At 33.7% G+C, this 13296-nt stretch overlaps 1 protein-coding gene across 1 annotated transcript; it reads left to right on the forward strand.

The window, feature by feature from the left end:
- The first annotated feature begins 2342 nt into the window (after nucleotides 1–2342).
- On the forward strand, nucleotides 2343–3000 carry LOC118490568 (histidine--tRNA ligase, chloroplastic/mitochondrial-like). The gene is made up of 3 exons (XM_035988274.1): nucleotides 2343–2378; nucleotides 2610–2738; nucleotides 2839–3000. Exons 1-3 carry the CDS (start codon nucleotides 2343–2345, stop codon nucleotides 2998–3000), a joined length of 327 nt encoding a protein of 108 aa, XP_035844167.1.
- The last annotated feature ends 10296 nt before the right edge of the window (nucleotides 3001–13296 follow it).

The following is a 13296-nucleotide window of genomic DNA, read 5'->3' on the forward strand; positions in this document are numbered from 1 at the left end:
TACGAAAACGTACATAAAAATATGCACGTAAAAATTGTTTCTTTAAACGAAAACGTATTATATTTGACTTGACTCGTCTATAAAAAAAGTTTACGTTACAAACAAAATGCCATTTAGCGGCACACGCTTTTAGTGGCATTTGGCTTTTGTGCCACTAATTAAGATTTTTAATGGCACTTTGCATATATCATATTTTCTTAACACACACTTTTAGTGGCATTTAGCATTTATGACACTAATTTAGGTTTTTAATGGCACTTTTTGTATGCCACTACAAATTTCAAGTGGTTATTTTGAAAATTCCCCTCTTTCCCACTTCTCCATAGACATGACCCGAACATAGAACTATAGAGCACCTTATGGTAACCAAATGGAATTTTCCTTTCATTCACAAGATGATCCCTAAGTTGTATTTGGTTCAACAAACTAATAGAAAAAAAGTACTAAAGGACATTACCCACAAAAAAAAAATCTGTCTTTAACAACTTAGTACTATGTATACCTTTTGTAGTAAACTAAATAAAAGTTAAAAGATAATACATTTAAAAAAAACCTTTACTTATACAATTTTTATTATAGTTTTTTGATATTATATTTAATATTTATTACTTTATATAGATTTTTTAACTTAATATTAAACTTAATTAAAATTTTAACCCCCTCTCGCTATTTTATAGCTTCCCTCCAATACCCCAAATTTTTAGAATCCAAAATTTTTTTTCCCTCTCTGATACTAGATTCTAAACCCTAACCGTGCCCTCCCTCTCAATTGGACGTATTCTCTCCAATGTTGAAACAACAAACGAAAAGCTCTTCTCTTTTACTATATAGAAGTTTGTTGTTCACAAAATCGCCACTCAATCCGACCACTTATGCTTCAATCAATCGGGTATGAACTGTTCTAAATTATTTTTTTCTCCAATTTTCTCTTTTAACTTATTCGTTATTATTGATTTAATTGTAATCGTATATTACTGATTTAGTTTATCGTAGAGGTCAACGATAATAGGGGCGGTCACAGAGGAGAAGTTGATTTGGTGTGGGCTGTCGCTGAACAAAAGTGAGTGCGATTACTTCGGATTGGCTGTCAAATGGTCTGCAATTTATTGCTCAAAATGGACTAAATGATGTAATCTAAGCGGCTGTTGTCGAGGGTAATAAATCGATTGCTTTCGTCGTTCTTTATTGTTGACATTTGTGGATATTAAATCAATCTACTATCTGTTTATTGAACTGAAGTTTTAAATAACAAACACTGATTTGAGTAAAGAAATAGATGATTCAACTTATAAGATTTAATATTGTTGAATGTATTAAACTCTTTTATTTGGTTTGTACATATTAGATCTAATAAGGTTTGTTTGTTGTTGTAGATATTAGGATATTGCATCTGTTTCTAAAAGCTACAATCACGTATAGAGTTATAATTAAGATGCCTAGTGTTGGGAATGCATTGAAAAACCAACTGAATCACTGATGGTGGCCATTACTTGAAATCAATTTGCTAGACACTAGGGCTTGTTAGAGGGCTCCTTATTTCAACTAATGTTGAATGATTTTTGAGAAACAATGCCCAAATCTAGATGTTTGATGCACATATATTATTACTTTTGACTCAATTATCACAACCAGATATATGTTTTTTTTTCTTTTTATCTATTTATTTTCACAAATTTGCATACTAAGTACGAGCACTATGATGATGAAAAACTTCTATCATAAACTTTCTTGCATAGTTGTCAATAGCGAGCGTCGCGATCACTATAGTGTGCTACGTAGCGTATAGGTCTAGGCTCGCTTTTAGTGTTGTAGCGACAGATAGCAATAAGAATGACAATTTTTTTTGTTCTTTTTAATATAAATAGCAATTAAATATAGTTATAAAATAGTTGGATTTTAGGTTTTTGTTAAATGTAAAATAGCATATATATGTTGATATAGTATACATATAAAATCTAAAAAAGTATTTCTAGTGTATCTCTGTTTATAAAACAGCCGCCCGCTATTTATCGTTATTCCTTATGTAGAATATAGGTACCTTACGCCATTAACAACTATGCTCTCTTGTGTTTCCATAGAAAACTCTCTCTCAAGACTCACAATCCGTAAGTTTCCTGTAGAAATTATACATGTTTGTATGTAAATAAAAACATGTTAGTAACCTTTATGTTGATTTCTATCTTGTGCTGCAGATGGATGATGGGCCAGATAACATGATGGGCCATTCCTCTCTTTAGTTTGACCCTGTTATATAATTCTACTACATAATTCCATAATAATTCTCAGTTTGACTAACTTTTGGAATAATTGATTCTTGTAGGGAGCCTTTATTGAAAGAATAAATGAGGATGTTACTACAAAAAACGGCTGACAGTAAGGTAGACAACTATAGTAGCGGTTAGGGGTGACAATAAATTGGACAACTTTACCCTTGTTATCAAACTTCAACAGAGAAATTATAACATTAAGCTTTAACAAGTAATATTACTACAAAAAAAGAGTCGAGAAAAAGATAGACAACCATAGTAGCATTTTTGTTTACTTGTTAAAAAATCGTTCACTTCTTTTCATCTTTTGTTTAAAAATTTGTAATGTTGTTATTTGTTTAGGGATTTGATAGAGAAGGTAAGTTGCGAGCCATTTGTGGTGGTGGACGTTATGATCATTTGCTTTCTACTTTTGGCGGTGATGACATTCCTGCGTGTGGTTTTGGCTTTGGTGATGTTGTCATTATCGAAGTAAGTTAAACAGATTTTTATTTCTATAATCATATCAAAGACTTCATTTAATCTATAAGATATATATTACACATACATTTTTTCTTCTAAATGTGGATAGCTGCTAAAGGAGAGACAACATATACCAGAAGTTCCACTTGAATTGGAGAACATTGTTTGCTCGTTGGATCCCGATCTTCAAGGTGCAGCTGCAACTGTTGCTACCCTTCTTAGAGGAAAGAGCCAGTGTGTTGATTGGGTTTTGGAAAAACAAACCACTTAAATGGTAAGTGCCGTATATGTAAATTTGGTTTGGCGACGTATCTCTTTGTATATAATTTGAGCTTTCTCTGTGTAACAGGGTGTTCAAGCGGGCAGCACGAATAAACGCCCAAAGGTTGATACTTGTAGGAAAGTCTGAATGGGAAAGAGGTATGGTTAGTGTTAAGATCCTCTCAACTGGTGAACAAAATCAGATTAATCTGGATGACCTACAGTAAGTCAGCCATGTAGAAATAATTTCATTGAGAATTTTTTTGGCCATTACACATTGTTATTTAGTGTATCATTTTCCTCTTGATTACACTCTTCTTTCTCACGTTATAATTTTTAAATTCATTCTTTCATTCTATGTTTTGGGCTCAATTGTAACCGATATAGATTTGATCTAATGACATTCATACTTTTGGTTTGCAGGTCACTACAACTTATCTGTTGGTGATCTTACCCCTGAGGTTGTTGATGCTATGTTATTTGCATGCTTTTCTTTTATGCTAGTTGTTTGTGACTCGTGAGTACATCTTCCTATCCCTTCCTCTCAAACACATACACAACGTCACATACCACAATAAATTCTTTTTCAGGAGTAGGGTTTTGATTCAACAGTGCTATATCCTTGCTTGGAGGTTTTACTAGATGTTTTTGAAACCCTTGCACATCTAACAACACAACACTTTAAGCATGACTATTGTTTTTTTTTTCTAATTATGAAAGTTTAGTTTAATAGTTATGGAACTTTGTTAATGTTATGCAGGTGACTTAAAAGAACAGCTCTTGAAGGCCTGATACCTAAGCACTCATGTTGGTTTGACTAAATTAGAGCATGTGTAGGATTGTTCATCAATTTTGTTAACTCATAGCAGTTATGCACTTATGCTGCTTACTAGATATTTGATTGTAAATATTTGGAATGTTTGGAAGACGATCAACATTTAAATGAAGTGATGATATTGTGATTTCTACATTTCTACAATTTTATTTTTATTTTTTGTTGTAATTAATTAAAATTAATATAATAAATGCATGTACCAACATTTAAATTGATTCAATTACTGTGGAAAAAAATGCCATTAAAAAGTTTTCAATGGCATACAAAAAAGCCACTAAAAGCTAAAAAGTTAATAGTGATATACCAAAAAAGTGCCACTAAAAGTCAAAAAGTCTGTAGCGGCAGACAAAAAAAGTGCCACTAAAAGCCTTTAGCGTCACCGCTTCTTGCGGCACTATTTTTGTGTGCCGCTCATTCACAAAGAGGTCTTTAGTGGCACTTATTTGTCTTTTTATGGCACTTTTTGTGTGTCACTAAATGGCAATTTTTTTGTAGTGAAAGAAATCATATTTATACATACCCGTACATAAAATAAGCACGTAAAAATAGTTTTTAAGTGAAGGAAGTATAGGGGTAAACCGAAACAAAATATTAGTAAAAAAATTAATAGGTTAAAACCGTTCGTAAAACCGTGCCAAGTAGCACCAATGCAACAACGGCATCGACTCTCAACATCGTAAAAATAAAATAGATAAAATGGTAAAATTTACACTGAACGAAAAGGAGACTAAAATTGTTGAACCATACACACCCGTTACAGTGTGTTAATGCGAAGAAATTAACCGGAAACGTAAAACGTAGAAAATAACAACTTAGTTGATCTAGGACCCGCCCATGCGGTGAAGTTTTCAAAAGGGAAAAAATGGACGCGTTACGACGGGTCTGTCAAATATGAGAAAATAGAGCAAAAACGTTGAAACTCACATGCACGTCACTACATGTTAACTCGCAAAATTTAGAACGAAACGTAAAACGAAAAACTTGCGAAAGATAAAAAGTATGGGACCAAAGTTGTAAATAATAAAGTGTTGTGTTAAATTCAAAAGATGAAAAGTTTGAGTTAAAAGTAAAAATTCAAATGGGTTAAAATGAAAAAGATAAAACTTTAAGGTTGAAAGTGGAAATCAAGTAATGGGTTAAAATTTAAAAGATAAAAGTTTAAGGTAGAAAGTGGAAAATCAATTTTTTTTTTGAAAAAAGCCCAAAGCATAGAGTACAAGTGATGATGCATAAGAACGTTGTAAATTTATATATGGGATAATATGTATTGATGATATCTAAAAACCCTACTCAGCGACATACATATATACTTTGAACGAAAAAGAAAGGGGACATAGACAATAACAGAAGGTGATGGCTGAACAGTTTTACGAACAAGAAAGGGCGATCAAGACAAGAGAAAAGAAAAGGATTGGTTCGGGTTCAAGCCGCGATCTAGATTAAGTCCGGGTTTGATATTTATTAGTATTCAATTTTGTTAAGACTTTGTGTTTTCAGATTTGATACTATGTTTTATTTATTATTTGAGACTTATTTCTTTTTAACGACTATGATTCTTGGCTAATCTTTCATGCTACCTGGGTTTAGATGAACTTGATGATTGTAATGGATTTTGACATGATTATAGTTATTTGATGTGATTTACATAACTTTTCTTTGATATTGATCTTGATATTGCATGTTGGTATGTTTTGGTTATTTTATTAGTCAATAAATTCAGCGGTTTAGGCACGTAGAAATTCCCCCTAGACTTAGGATTTAATTTAATTCATTGATCTTAGGATTTTCGGGTTGAATATTGTGTTGAGAAATTGACCAAGTTGACTAATAACTGAAACCACTATATTAAAACTTGCATCCTCATCTTGTGACTCGAAAGACGATTAGGGTGAACTAGGTTATTAGCTAATTATTGGTGGGTAGATTGGGTGACCGATAGCTCGGGCTCGTTTATTGCATCGTAATTAAGGTTTCCTAGGATTTCAATTATCAAAGTTGGGTTTGCTTTGCGATTCTGGGATCTTCTCTTAACATAACTGTCTCTGAGGTCAAAAGGATTCTATTTTCGTAGGATTTGGTATCGATAGCTCGAGCCGGTTCGTTCTAGCACTTCACATTTAGTCTTGCTTCTTCATTTGGGACATCTCTAGCGGGGGGTCAATTGAGGGAGTAGGATATTTAACCATTGTCACTGTCAGAGTAGCATTGCATGATTCTAGGGATTCGAAGCCTGGGTAGTTCTTTATCATTATTGTCTGCTTCCTGTCATTTCACCAATCTTGCTTGCTTGTTTTGTTCTCTTGTTTATTCTCTTTAGTAGAATTAGTGAGTTAAAACCTCAAAATCCAAACAAATTAAAACCAGTTAAGTATTAGTTGAGTCAGAGTCTAGTTTAGCGTCGCTAGTGTCTCGTGGGTTCGATACTCGGACTTCATTAGGCTTTACTACGTACGATAAGTACACTTGCCTGTCAGTGGTCTAGCATTTAGAGAGTCTTAGTATATAAATTTAAAACTAGGGTGTCTATATTAGGTTAGTAGTTTATATAGACCATAATTTGCACATCAAGGAGTCAACGGAACACCTTCTTTCAGGTTGCTCCATTCCTGTTGTGTTTGGCAGCAAGTGGCATCTTGGTGCAAAACTAGCTCGTTTGTGGCTTTTTCAATCAGAGACCTGTTGAGCATGGTAGAGTTTGAAGGTGGCAATGATAACAAGGAGGCCTTCCATGGTGTTATGATGGTGGAGTGCTGATCATCACACCCCGACCTGTGACGAATTATCGATCGTGACATTATAATTGTCCATAGCTCATGACACATATTAAATCTTTAAATATTATTTATATCAAAACTAAAAGATGTCACATAATCCAAATAATCCGTACAACTTCAAACAAAGTCCAACGACATAAAAATATAAACAAATCTCGTTTAATCAATTATGGCACGTCCTATATGTCCTCATCCTTATCTTATCAAACTTGTTCACCTTTAGATCTACTCATTGTTTGTGTTAGCTTTGATCTGCGAAAAATACAACACGAGAAAGAGAACTTCGAGATAAGAGTGTGCCCTAAATATATATAATAATGAAAAATACCAACAACCAACATGTAAATAACTATATAAATTAATTCATATGTTTTGATGATTTTTGTATGAGAAATATATCTATCAATTATTTAATTTTATTATTCACAAGGTACGTCTTGTTTCACCATGGTTTCGTAAATCCCAAAAGACCTGGATGAGATCGGAGATCGTCACCTCTTAGAAGGTTAGGAGTTTTCTCGACTATATACCTTTGCAAATATTTTTTGTAAAAGTAACTTATCGATTATTATTAGTTCCATAATTTAATTAGTCTTTTTTATTACAAATAATTAAATCGAGATACATGAACATTATTATAAACATTTCATAACTAGTATATCTCTCTAAAAAATCAGGTTAATATTTATAAACTTTTATTTTCATGATTTCCATATTTTTATATTATTTTTATAAATTATAACATAATTAAAACATGAAATAAATTCAAAAGATAACCAAAAATTCTGAAAAATTAGGAGATCTAATCTAATATGTTTATGAACAGTGAACAACTTCCAATTTCGCAAAACACGAAATTAAAATCAAAAACCTAGAAATTCAAGATTCAAGAACACTAAAATACAAGGAATTTAATTCGGATTTTGGATGCTTTCTATCACAAAAATTGATAGAGGGGTTTTGTAGATCTCAAAAACATTGAGTGAAATAGACACAAGAAATACCTCATTTGATAAGAATTGAACGAGATATAAAAAGATGAAGTTCCAAGCCCTAGGATGTGTTCTTCAATGAACTCATGAATCACAAAGAGTATTGAACGATTTAAGAGTTAGGGTTTGTGTTTTAGAAGTGGAGCGGTCGTTTAGGATTAATGGGAAGTGTTATAATAAACAAATTTTATGATATAGAAATTGGGCATCTTCTTGATTTTAATGGAGATTTGAATTAGATGCTAATTAGGAAGTTATAAGGTGTACTTGGACGTTTTAGATTGTGTATTAGGGTATAGACTTAATTGGGGCAAATTATAATACTAATAAGGTGGACAGCGTGCATCTTTTGGAAGGAATTGTTATTGTCGTTTGAATGAGGTTTTCAAACAATGGGCATTATTGTTTGGTTTTGTAAACAAAATGGTTTTATTATTATATGTGTTTTATATATATAATTAAATTAATTTAGCTGCTTAACTCATTTTTCTCGTATAACTCGAAAAAACGTTTTATAGAATTACGAAAATACTATTAAGACGAGCTTGTTTTTCTCTATCTTATGACCTAAGTTTCATAAAAAAATCTAACTAGGGTCAAATTCTTATTATTACGTTGCGGTTCTGTACCGAATTTTCAAAACGGGTCCATTTTTGGCGGATGTTACAGTCTCCCCTACTTTTGAGAATTTCTTCACGAAATTATGAGGAAACCACTCGAGTAGGATGGTATGTAGGGTTTTTTTCATAGGTTTAAGTGATATACGTAGTAATAGCACAAGGAACACTAATCTCAAGAACAGATTATTCCTAAGGAACGTTAGGTAATAAGTGTTAAACACGAGTCTTAAAGATATGGAAGGTATGCTCAACTAAATGAAAGTCGGGTTTAGATCTTGATTGATGCGGTAGCGTTCTTGGTAAGGGTTGAATACCCTGCTAGAGGAATTGCTTTTTGATGCCATAGATGTAGGGGTGAAGTGTGTTAATGATAGTGCGTGAGATAGCCTTTCATAAGTGATACGAGTATTACATCATGGAGCCAAAAAATGGCATATCGAAGATGGATTGTGGCATAAGAGAAAATCCCTGTCCCAAAGATGACTTGTAACTCGAGGGAGTTGGCAAATTGAGTCGTATGACATACTCAATGATGCCTAAACTGCGATTTGTGTCACAACTTAGGATTTTGAAAAGAAATCTCCTCATGAAACGCCACATTGATAGAATTAAATACGTAATGTCACAAAACTTGAAACGCCAAACATATAACCACACAAAATCTTTCATGATTAGTTTAACATTTCTTTTGATAATTTGTCAGAAACACTTATATATAGGAAGTACCATCGGCGTATCCACCATGTCTCTACCAAAATCTCATCCACATCGTTATTTGAATCATGACTAACTAACGATATAAACAATACTTACACAGAACTTCTCATGACCAGTCTAACGAGGCTTTTAATAGTTTGACAAAGACACTTATATATAGGAAGTACCAGCGGCGTATCCACCATGTCCTTATCAATTTTTCATTGGCTTTGTTATAGAGTCATTGATTCTATGTGACGACTCGACACAAACTTACTACTAAATAAGCATAATCAAATCCATAACAACCAATGTGTAACAAAATAACGATGACGTCACGTCCTTAACTTTTATAAGTTAAGTCGTGACACGACCCTGTCCCTTGCTGTTCAAGTCATGAAATTGTATGAAATGAGATGTAAATTGTGAAACAATGAACTAATAGTGGTGGCCTTGTTTCTTGCGGGTCAAGCCGTGAACTAGTGGTAATGCGAAACTACAATAATATAAAACATCAAAAATGTGAAACATCAATAATAGTGCAAAAAGACAGCGACACGAATTAATAATGGTTGAAATTTGTGGTAGCATCACATGTCAGGGCATGAGATGTTTATGATGATAACATCGGAAGTGTGACAACAGCACAAGTTAACAATGGTATAAAATAAAATTTAACAAAGTATGGATTGATGCTAATGTAACATCAAGAAATGTCAATACTATGGAAGGACCAAACATTAGGTCGAATGACGAGTGCAACGAAATTGCAACAATGACCTTAACATCTACAAGTTATGGAAACGAATCAAACAACCATAGAAGGTCATAAGATAAATTATTGAGTAAGTTTAATGTTGTCGAAATGACAGTTTGGAGGTTCATCTCAGGTGATGAAAAGGTAGAAGGATAAATTCCAGTTTTACTAAGAGCTTTTATTAGTTTTCAAAAAGTGTTGTATTAACCCTAACGTTGCTAAACATATTCACGTTTATTGCATTTTGTATACTTGATTCTACATTTCACTAAGTGTGAACTATTAGTAAAAAAAATCCATTAAGTTTAACGTCTTCGTGTGCCTTTGACTCGAATTTGGCGAGCTCTGGTCACATGTTACGAAAATAATTAGGGTTGTAATACTCGGTGTGTTTAGGACCACTATGTTTTTATGTGTTAAGTGTGTTTTTAATCATGTTTTTGTGTTTATTATTGATTAACAAGTAGAATAGGTCATATTGATGTGTACAATATTTTTTTATTTTTTTATTTTGAGCCCTTCGTATACGTGAAGCTCTCGCTTCACGCTTGAAGCTTCGCTTAAAGCTTGGAACCAAAACGCTTCGGAATGACTCACACTTTTTTAACATTTTATTTGGTCATGAAATATAATGAAACCAAATACATTAGCAACTGAAATGGATCCCTTTGACCTGTAATCAAATTACTGATTTGAATGCCAACTACTATATCAAATACCACATCCATTTAACGGAAAACCCCACCTTCACACCCCATCATAGCCAATCATCTCTGACCTCCTTTATTTGCACATGTTCCAAAATGGTTTGAAGCTGATTCCATTCCACCATTTCAGGCGCCAATTGAGGAGTGTGTTTGCACCTGACCCCCCCTGCACCCACTCATCAGTCCAGAACAGCAGAACTGTATCTTATCGCCTTTACCCACGTCACAAACCAAGCACTCGTTCAAATCTAGATAGTATCCAAATAACAGGAAGGCTACAATATTTATACAAAGATGTTAAAAACGTGTCACAAAAAAACTTAAAAACCATACAAGCAAGAAAAATCATATCTACTCAGACAATTATGGTGTTTTGTTTTCCAGTGGCGTTTAGATAATGATGAGACTTTTTTGTTTTATTTTCATTGCACATTGTTTTAAGCTTTTTTTTTGATATATTATAATAGTACTTGTTCAAAGTAATTTTATTATAGTTTGGTAGTTTTTGGGGCGTTTTATGGCATGATGGCGTTTTACAAGCATTTGCTCGCTTGGCGTTTTATTATATTTTTATTATAGTATTAATGTACTTTGATGTTTCTTGTCTGAAATTACATAACAAACAACATATAAAGAAAATCAAAAAAAAAAAAAACAAATAGAAGCAATTTATGATCTAAATCTTCAGTGTCATCGGTCTCTTTCTTCTTTTGAAACTACAAGAACTGTCACAAATAAATGACGTTTTGGGTTTGGCGTGGTTTTTTTTTCATGTGTTGAAGTGTCTTTGTGGATGTTGAAGTGTCTTTGGCGTGGTTTTTTTTTCATGGTTTTTTTTTCATGTGTTGAAGTGACTTCAGTGTCATAGATCAACCCCGTGTGGGTGGATGCTATCTGCCCGTCATCTTCATTATAATCATCGAGGCCAAAGTAGCATTTACACTGGGATAGGTCTCTTCTAATCATCCAAACCTTCTTCAAGAACAAAGAAGACAAAATGACATATGGGTGTCATCAGTCCCTCTTTCTTGAATTTTGTCCATCTCATGCAGCAAAATCTTACTACACTCACCTAACAAATCATTCAGCGAAACTTCATGCAGAACATTACTGAGTATCAAAGAAAAGATGTTTGCCATCGTTGTATTTTTTGGCGTTTTATATTGAGTCGTATTTTTTAGGAACCAGTGTTTTTTTTTTGTGTTTTTTTATGTGATAAACGGAAGGTGGTGAGATGTTTCTATTTATAGGATTTTTTGGCGCGTAGTTTAGGCGGGATATTATTTTATTTAAAAATATAATTAACATTTATCTGGATGTAAGGCTTGGCGTTATATATTATGGCGTTTCACATTTTGTGGCGTTTTTGTAGCCTGGGAGCTTAAATAAAAACACAGAAAAAAGTACGCAGTGATAAAATTGGCGTTTTGTATTTATTTGGCGTTTTATATTTCAACGGAGTTTTATGTGAGAAATGATGTTTTACATTTTTTACCCTTAACGAAGCGTGTCCACGTAATAAAATTGATGTTATTTATGAAGTCCATAGATTGTTTTTATCGGACGATCGATAACCGTTCTCACACTTTTCACCGTTTTCTCTAAATCCTGACCCTAACAACAATGTTATTTGATCCCAATGTTTGTTTGGTTGTGTTTAACATTTTTCAAGTTTTGACTTTTGTTCAATTTCAAACTCTACATCGCTTTCTGGAGAATTATACGCAAACTGGTGCGTAAGCATACTCAGTTTAATGCAACAAATACTCCGGAACATCAACATATACTCAACATACCTTAAATAACCTTTACATAACTTAGAAATAAGTTTTGAAGGCTTTGGTATAGCAAAAACAAGTTAATTCGCTTACAGGGACTAAATTTGACAAACTGCGAAAGTATGACAATTTGAACTGTAACGAACATTCCGGAACATGCCCATAAGTTAAATATACCATAAATATCATTTAAATAGCTTAGAAATAGACTTTGAGGGGTTTGGTATGCTAAAATAAACTTTTGGATCATTCAGGGACTAAAAGTGTCAAAAAGTGCACAAGTTTGCAATTTCGCGCATAACTTACGTTCTGAATACATCCGGACATCCAAAAATTTATGTAAGCATCCTTACATTATGCCTTGATGTTTGGCATGAGAAAAATCCATTCGTTGCGTCATTTGGATCGTCTTTCGCACTTATGCGCATTCCGTCGTAATTAAGCGAACATCGCAATCGTACGGCCAAACGAACCGACACCTGACATATTTTTGAGCATGTTTCATGTCCACAATGTTTAGGCATCATTTTAGGGCCTTAAAGTTGGCTTTACGGGCCTTAGAAGTGTCGGAAATGGCTTAAATACACAACAAGGACCTAAACTGTAAATTCTGAAACTTGGTTTCTGATCAGGACCCTCAGGCGGGGCTCATAAAGGTAAGGGCAACCCTTATGCGGGCCGCGTCAGACATACAGATCAGATAAGATCAATTAGTCAGCAAATTTCAGCTGATTAAACCACAACCACATGATTTCACTTGCCCTTTCAGCTCACTAAGGGTCATTTTGAGTAACCACAACTTTTCGACAAGTGTACGCACGAGATTCGATCACGTTTTTCAAGAAACGATCCTAACGGTTCGGGAAATACTATAAATACCCCACCCCCATTCTTGTTAAAACCCACAAAAATCTGATCTAAGCTCTAAGTTGGAACCTTTGTTTCATACCTGAGCTATTTTGATCTAGATTAGCATTCGGGGACCCTTCGTAAGTGTTCTTTCGTTCTTTTATTCGCTTTTCGAGTCCGAAAGTCAACGTTTTGTTGACTTTCTGCATTGACCAGCCTATGGTCAACACGAAGTTCATTGGAACTTCATAACGTGAGCGTGATCACGATGGTTATAGTCCATGGCGACTATACCTAC

This window comes from Helianthus annuus, chromosome 3 (genome assembly GCF_002127325.2).
Source record: "Helianthus annuus cultivar XRQ/B chromosome 3, HanXRQr2.0-SUNRISE, whole genome shotgun sequence".
In the NCBI taxonomy this organism is placed as follows: domain Eukaryota; kingdom Viridiplantae; phylum Streptophyta; class Magnoliopsida; order Asterales; family Asteraceae; genus Helianthus; species Helianthus annuus.

Bases quoted from the DNA above. Each gene is read 5' to 3' on its own strand.
- LOC118490568 (XM_035988274.1), top strand. From the start codon at position 2,343: ATGAGGATGTTACTACAAAAAACGGCTGACAGTAAG. The intron at 2,379-2,609 runs GTAGACAACTAT...TTATTTGTTTAG, and splicing joins AAAAAACGGCTGACAGTAAG to GGATTTGATAGAGAAGGTAA. The intron at 2,739-2,838 runs GTAAGTTAAACA...AAATGTGGATAG, and splicing joins GTGATGTTGTCATTATCGAA to CTGCTAAAGGAGAGACAACA.